This window comes from Scomber scombrus, chromosome 3, assembly GCF_963691925.1.
Source record: "Scomber scombrus chromosome 3, fScoSco1.1, whole genome shotgun sequence".
In the NCBI taxonomy this organism is placed as follows: Eukaryota; Metazoa; Chordata; class Actinopteri; order Scombriformes; family Scombridae; genus Scomber; species Scomber scombrus.
In genome coordinates, this window is record NC_084972.1 from 1879512 (window position 1) to 1887653 (window position 8142).

The 8142-nt window shown below is 40.7% G+C and overlaps 1 protein-coding gene across 1 annotated transcript; it reads right to left on the reverse strand.

Moving 5' to 3' along the window:
- Positions 1-3875: 3875 nt before the first annotated feature.
- Positions 3876-7702, reverse strand: fezf2 (FEZ family zinc finger 2). The gene is made up of 4 exons (XM_062416294.1): positions 6950-7702; positions 6435-6569; positions 6199-6331; positions 3876-4126 (listed from the first exon to the last, which is right to left on the reverse strand). The coding sequence occupies exons 1-4, from the start codon at positions 7700-7702 to the stop codon at positions 3876-3878; spliced, it is 1272 nt and encodes a 423-aa protein (XP_062272278.1).
- Between the last annotated feature and the right edge of the window lie 440 nt (positions 7703-8142).

The window sequence follows — 8142 nt, forward strand, 5'->3', positions numbered from 1 at the left end:
TATGAAGAGTGTTGCTGAACTCTCACATGTTAATATAGGCATTTTAAAAAATCAGGCACATATTTTTTATTTTAACATTCCACCACCAACATAAAACTGTTGTAATCTTTGACACAATGTTGTCTTATAGCTGCAGACATTGCTATCCTCAAAACAGATTATAATCATTGATATTTGCGAGAATATGCTGTTAAAATAAAGTGTCAATATCATGTTCCATCTGAAAATGTCCTCAGAAAACCTTTGTAAAAAAATAACAATGGTACAAGTGTTACTAACATCCACAAAAACATCTGAAAATCAACTTTTTTTATGCTCTCACATACACACTTTAAATACTATGACGTATACTGCCATGTAGATTTCTCAAAAGCTCCAAACACTCAACATGTCAAGACACTGAAATGATTTTAAAAATATTCACATTGCAAGTTAACAACAGTGAGCACATGTGCTTGTAAAATTCAGTCATTGTTCTAGTTTGCATTAGGAGACTGCAGGGTGCACAGGCAGAGAAGACGCCTACTTCTGTACTTCAGCAGCTTAATGATTGCTGCTGATTCAAACACTCACAGGACACATTTTCTCTCTTTCTCCTTTTTTTGTATTAATATATTCTACTGTTTAAGATATTGTCTTAAATGTCTATTTCAGTTATTTTAATTGAATTTTTATAACGTGATTTTAATTAATTGTATAATAAAGTTGTGCTGAGTATTTTTCTTCAGTTTCTTAGTTGAAATGACTTATTCCTTGTTTATATACTCATATTCTCTGTCATTATCTATATAGAGTAATAAATAAAATGCTTGTGTTGCTATCCAAATGGCCCATCGCAGAGTCTGTATTAATGTTATGAGATGTTGTGGGAACGTTGTCTGCTGGCTGGAGTAGTGACACCAACTGTCACCCCTCCACCCTCTTCTAAAGAAAAAAAGCTTTAGAACAGGGACGCTTTAATTGGAATTTCATGTGGGCTAAACTGAGGGGAAACTGATGTAAGTTAACATTTGGTAGACTTAATTGGTCCTTTTCTCTCCCTCCTCCTCCATCGGGCACTTACGGCCGCTGCTGAAGCTTCCCCGCTAATCTCCCATTTACAATCAATTCAATCGTCCAGACAAAAGTCCGCCTCTCTCTTTTCTTCTCTTCCTGTCTCAAACGAGCCCCTTTGTGGTCCGTAAATTGCCTGAATCCCCGGTGATCCCCCCGGTGGCAGAGGGAGCAAAAGAAAGATGTCCTCATGTTGTTGACAGTTGAAGCAAGCGCGCTCCCGGCCGCTCCCCCTCCCAGACCCTAATCTCCCTTTCCCGTGGACGCGCACTAATTAAAGCTACCGTTCGCCAATTAACGTGTTTGTGGATGTTGAGGCGGGTGAAGAGGTGCAGAGGAAGAAGAGGGGGAAAAGTGCAGAGAAAAGGACAACCTGCCCGCCTTTAGGTTGTTTACTGCTCCCACATTGTTGTTCATGTTCCGCAGCCCGCAGGCTCTGCTGGCCTCATGTGCACACACACATGCTGCTCTCTTTCTGTGTGTGTGTGTGTGTGTGTGTGTGTGTGTGTGTGTGTGTGTGTGTGTGTGTGTGTGTGTGTGTGTGCGTGCGCGCGTGCCCCTGCTTCTGTTATATAGTACAAAAGCTTAACTAAAAATGTTATATGAATGAAAATATCCACTCAGACAAAAACTGCACGTGTGTATCTGCTCTAAAGGAATGTGATGGTGATGTAGCTACGCTGAGAACACCGAGCTCATATCTTTATCTCTGTGAATGTAGAAGTTTAACCACCTGGTATAATCCTTATTATACATAGATGTGGATTTAAAAAGCCTGAGAGATGATTTGACTATTTTTTTCACAGGGATTATTGTGGAAAGAACATCTGAATAATTCAGTAGGGAGATTATAATTAAAAAAAATATAGCATATGCTTTATAATTTAGCCGAATTTATTAAGAAAACAAATAATGAACGTGTGTGTTGGTTGTAATAAAAAAAAAGAAAAAAACCCTGATGTGAGGATGGGGGCTGTGGTGACACCCTGTTGATGCAGTTAATCCAGTGGATGACTTTATTCTGCATATAAACTCACTGATGAAACTTTGCAAACAAGCCAAGAAAAAACCAAATGCTTGTCATCTCACCGTCCGTTCAAATGTCATTATCACTTGAAGTGAAAAGCTCTATGTGCACATTGAGGGATTTAACCGTTTTTTTTCCCCTCATCAGACTAAGAGGTTACAGGCTTTTGTTAACAGTTGTAATTTGAATTTGTCCACGAGCCTTATCCGCTGTTTTATTCAAGTTTCCAGCTCACTGTCTGTGTCTGGTGCACACTGATGAAATAGGTGAGCAGGGCATTCATCATTCATCTGGCAATATTAGCCCTGCCAGGCTGCTGCAGGCCCGGCCGGCCCGGCTGAGCGCTAATTGGCTGTTAATAGAAAGAGCGCCATTTGGGAGCACGGAGCTGCCTCTCGACAGAATGTGTGCAGGGATAATATTGTTCCAGGAGCCGTGCAGAGAATAACTTGTGCTCTATTAACGCGGAGGCCTAGATGAGGAGCTGCGGCCTGAGTGCTCCATTATCTCCTGTTCTGATGAGCGGCTCCGGATGCCCCCCGCCCCCCCCCTTCACAATCAGGCCTCCCGAGGCCGTTTAGCTGGTTAATGTAATTCGCTTTCAAGGGTCCATGTTATCTCTGATCATTTGCGCCATTACGCCAGAGTCAAGTGTAAATGCAGCATTATTAAGATCGTGTCTGTCAATAAATGCTGAAGTGTCTGCAGAGTATACAGTAGAGCCAGACACAGTCTATATGTGGCTTTCTAACAAGCTGCAACATTAAACACATAATAATATATAACCTAGCTGTATATGATATATGTTTTAATAGTGAGACAATTCTTCCTGTTATTGATATCCTGCCATTCACCTGTCAAATCCATTTGATATAAATATATATGTATGTATAGAACTGTTATCATGTGTTACATATAGTAGCCTAGTTTATTGGTTCTTAAACAGCAACAAATCTAATAAAGAAAACAAACAAACACAGAAAAGCACAACATCTAAACAAAGCAACAACACAGCAGCTCACAAATGGAAAGAAAGTGACAACTTCTTTATCAGGTGTGTCAGCTGTTTGCTGCTGTTTTCATCATTAGCTTTTTTTCATTTAGTTCCCTGACATGTTCATGCACTTTATAATTGATTTTTAATTGTGTTCTTTTTTTCATCAAAGTGTTCTTTTGTTGGTATTGTTTTGCACCTCAGGGCCGCAGCGATGAGCCAACCAGAGAAAGCCAAACTCAGAAGAGCTTTCGTCATATTGTTCAGTTTTATTTTTTAAAATGCCTTCAAAAAAAATGGAAACAACGTGGCTCAAACATTCAGTTTTCATTATAAGTTATAACTTATTTATTCACATTAACATTTTTTTCTGTGAAATGCACAACATACAAAGGTGCTCCCCAGACAATTCACATTTTAAATAACATTTTTTTTAAATTCCATAACCTATTATTTACATTTCCATCATGGAGACAGATGATTTGTCCCTGTGTGATGTTCAGGGACATATTCTAACTGGACAGAAAAATCCCTATTATGTTCCTACAGTATGGGACAGTGTTAAGTGTGTGATGTTGTTCTTTATTCTTAACTGTCACTGCTGAGTCCAGGATCCCTAAGAATGAAGAATGACCACTGTTCTATTAATGCATGGTGTCCAGTTTCACTGAACTATCTCTTTCTTCTTTCAGGACCTTTAAAAACTCTTCAACTTGGCCTCAAATGCAGCACATAAGCCAGTTTCTTTGAGGCCTCACAGTCTGAGCTGGAATAATCAAACGGGGGAGTGTGCAGCGAGGCTCAGCTCTGCAGCTCTCTGGAGGCCTCTGTGGCGGCCGTGTAGACGTTGTCGTGCAGCTTCCTGATGTGTTTCTTCAGGTCGAAGTTGCGGCAGAAGCCTTTCCCACACGTGGCACAGGTGAAGGGCTTCTTGTCGTTGTGCGTGTGCATGTGGAAGGTCAAGTTGTAGATCTGGTGGAAGGCCTTGTTGCAGATAGAGCACTTGTACTGCTTCTCCCCGCTGTGCGTCAGCTTGTGGTTCTTGTAGTTTCCTGAGAAATGAAAAAAGGAAAGAAATGAACAGGTGTATAAGCTGAAGATATAAGAGCTGCAGATTACAGCCTGAAAGCAATTATTATTTAAACTCCTGATTTGAAATGCTGATTTTTTTTATTGTTTAATATATAAAATGTATAAAAGAGCCCTGAGTCATGTTATCAAATGTATTCTGAGCAGCAGTTCAAAAACACAACATAAATCCTCACAGTTATAGAGAAGCTTCTATATTTTTATAACACTCATTAAAAATATAACTAATCCTTTTTAGCACTAAATGTAACTTGAACTTTATTACAAATGATAAATAACACCACATTAAACTGGCGCATATTCTGGTGACTTCAATGAAAATATCACATCTATTTTCCTCTCCATAAATGTGTCTTTAATCAGGTTGTTATATAACTTTGAGTCTTTTCTCTACAAAATATACAAAGAAACAATATTAGATAACATGTCTGTAAATGAATTAAAATCAGCTCTAATGCTGACACAGGAAAACAGCAGACACAGAATGACCGGATAAAAAAGAAAAGCAAAAAATTAAACATTGTGCTTCCAAAAAATGAGAGTGGAGTAGAAAATAATAATCAATATACATTCTAAAAAGCTTTTATTTTGGTACCTTATACTCCTAAAATCTTATTTTTCATTCACACATTGCAATTTCTGGACTTTTTTTTGTTCAGTCAGAATAAATACAATGAAATGATACTACATGATTTGAGAAATACCTTCTCTTTGGGATAATGAGGTTTGATAGAAGGTGAAATAAGTGAATGATACTGATATGTTTAAAAGGACTGAGGACAAGCAGGAGGGGCAGGTGTGACACTGTGCTGTTTACTGGGATCTTACAGGAAAGTGAGCATGAAAGAGGCCTCTTTTTCTTTCTCTTTTCTTTTCCCTACCAGGGTCAGCAGTTCACTGTGAAGTTAGAGCCTCCTCGCTCGCTCTGCTCTACCCAGCCTTCATTAATCAGGGTTTTGTGTGTCGAAGTCAAGAAGTTGTCAAACTTTGTCAAAATCAAGTGCGGCGACAACTCAATAAAAAAAAAGAAGCCCAGATTCCCAACTTTGCCGGGGTCTGGCAGCTGACCCAGAGCAAATGCTGCCGTCTTGAAGGGAGAATTAGTCCGTGTAAAGTGACATGTCCTATTTCCACTGATCGCTTCATGCTCATCGGTGGGCCTGCAATTATTTCCCCTTTCATTACTTTCACAGATAAGGGAGCAGCGGTACATGGAGCTGCTTTTACTCTACTCTACAGTCACACACTGGATTCCTTCACATTGTACAAAAAGGGATTTCCCTGCAGTTCACTGTGTGTGCTATAGTGACAGCTCAGCCTGCTACAGGGATTCCATCAGTTTGGGTTTCAGCATTTCCATTTTTGTGAGGCTTTTCTCTCCTGACAACAATTCACTGCTGAGACAAAACACTGCAGCACTTCACCTTCACAAACAAATGAGTACAGGTGGTCACTGATTGGTTCCTTATCAACATATTTAATGCAACTGAATTACATCAACCTGTTCTATCATATGTCCAACTAACAAGAGCAAAAGAAAAAAGATTTACACTGGTCAAATATAATCTAACAGCAACACTATCAAATACAACCAGCTACAACTATGGAGCCGGATTTCCCTCTTTTTGAACTCTAAAAATCATCTTTTCTTACTGCAAATGAAAGAATATCTTCATGTAAGGTGAAAGCATTTTTTCCTGTTCTCAGCCCAGGAATTTTCTAGACACTGTCACCATCATCAAACAGAGAGATGATCAGCTGATGTCAAGAAAAATGACACATGAACTATGTAATAAGTTCATTTATGTGGGCTCACGTGGGAAGCTTTGTTTTTCTTGTTTTAAGAAAATCAACACAAGACGAAATAAAGATTTTTTTTTTCTTTTTTCTTTTTCTGTTTGTTTGTCTTTGTAAAAGCACAGTTTAGAGATACAATGAGCCACTGAAATATTTTTAGAACCGTTTGGTGACAATAAATCATCACCTAAAAACAATGTATCAGTATGATTCAGTGTGTAGATGAGAGGATGTTTACCTTTCTGATGGAAGCCTTTCCCGCAGAACTCACACACGAAAGGTTTGTATCCGGCGTGGATCCGTACATGAGTGTTGAGCGTGGAGCTTCTGTTAAACGCTTTACCACACTGGTTACATTTATGAGGCTTTTCCTTCAGAGAGAGAATAAAGGAGTGTAAAGGTTAATATAAAGAGAAGACAGCAGCTTTTGAAATTGATACATAAAGATGAAAGAAGCGTTCGCGCCGCGCTCACCTGTGTGTGGATGATTTTGTGTCTGCACAGCGTGCTGGCCTGACGGAAACCTTTCCCGCACACTTTACACACGAAGGGCCGGGCCCCGGTGTGCACCGGCATGTGTCTGGTCAGATTGTAATGGGCGTTAAAAACCTGCCGGAAATTATGAAATGTGATTTATTATTAAGAATAATTATAACAACTACTGCCAGAGATGAGAGTCTGTTAGGAAGCAGAAGTAAAATCATTTAAATTAGATAATCAGGAATCCAATCTGGATATTACTGAATAATTATTTTTATTAGTAGGCCTAGTAGAATTATTATTTTAGTTTGAGGAGAAATTTTCGTTTTAATTAAAGTTATTTAATAGATCCTTTTTCTCAATGACATTATTTAACTATAAATATTACCTCTACATTTAAAAACTGTATTTAATTAAAAAATATATATGAACAATTAAATAAGAAAAACTAAACTAGTATATTTAAACCCACAGTTTATATTGATATAAATATATAATGTAGACATTACCTTTCCACACACTTCACACGTGAAGTTTTTGGGTTTTCCGTCCGCAGCGCTGCTCAGTTTACTGTGCGTCTTGACTCCGTTCTTCTCTGAGCTCAGGCCGTTGTTCTCTTTCACTATCTGGTCCAGCTGTCCCGGCAGATGTTCTTTGTGTGGGTACTGAGGTGTGGGCAGCTTGTCGGTCCCCACCCCGGCCAGCTTGGCGTTCTCCAGCAACAAGAGTCTGTGGTGCGCCGACAGAGAGGCCTGGGCCTGCGGGCTGGAGAACCAGTGTCCGGCTAGCAGCTCCGACTGTTGGTACGCAGAGTCCAGGTAGTTGAGATAGTAGAGGGAGCCGCTGCTGGGCACGGCTAAAGTCTGGTGGATCACCTGCGGTTTGACCACCCTGCTGCCCGGCGTCAGCAGCGGCTGCTTCAGTCCCGGGTCCGCTTTGCCACACACGCCGCAGTTCCCTTTGCACGGCGCAGCTGCGGATCCGCAGAAACTCCCCCTGAAACTGGCTCTCCACAGCTCCGAGTAGTTCATCAGAGCCTTGGCTTGGAGGTCGTAACTGAAGGGCTGCAGTGGGATCATACAGGGGATCGGGGAGCACAGTCCCAACAGCTTCTTCCCCTCTGACCGATCCTCCGTGCTCCCCTTCGGCTCCGAGCTCTTAGACATTATCCGGTCTATGGAGAAGGCCAGAGTCTTGGGAGGCGCGGACGGTCCGGTCCTACCGCAGGACATCACCGTCTCCAGAGAGGCAGAACTTGCCATTTTTTTTTAAATTTTTTTTTTTACTGTTGTTGTTATTCTTGTTGTTTGTTGTTTTTCTTTGCAGCAAAGCAGAAACTTGGTGTGAGCAACTCCCGGGAAATAGTCCGACCCGCTCCTCCAGCTGCCCCGCGTCTTTTCACTCTCCTGAGCTTCCAGCAGAACAGACAGGAGGACACATCAGTTTAATAAGCACCTTGCTGTCACAGTGTCACGCATTTGCATTCAAATGGCCATCCCTCCTGCAACAATAGCATCCAGGGGTGATGGATTAATGCTCATTAACTAGTGCACACAAAATTAACAGGACATTACAGAGCTCGTTAGGGAGAAGAAGAAGAAGAGAAGACAGGAGAGGAGAGGAGAGGAGAGGAGGGAGAATAAGAAAAAGGGAGAAGAAGAAGAGAAAAAAAAAGACAAACAAATGTTGCAAGTCGGAGCTC

Excerpts from the sequence above, each read along its gene's own strand:
- fezf2 (XM_062416294.1), bottom strand. The coding sequence starts at position 7,702 with ATGGCAAGTTCTGCCTCTCTGGAGACGGTGATGTCCTGCGGTAGGACC. Across the intron at positions 6,570-6,949 it reads CGTGTGAAGTGTGTGGAAAG|GTTTTTAACGCCCATTACAA; the intron begins GTAATGTCTACA and ends AATTTCCGGCAG. Across the intron at positions 6,332-6,434 it reads ACAAAATCATCCACACACAG|GAAAAGCCTCATAAATGTAA; the intron begins GTGAGCGCGGCG and ends CTCTCTCTGAAG.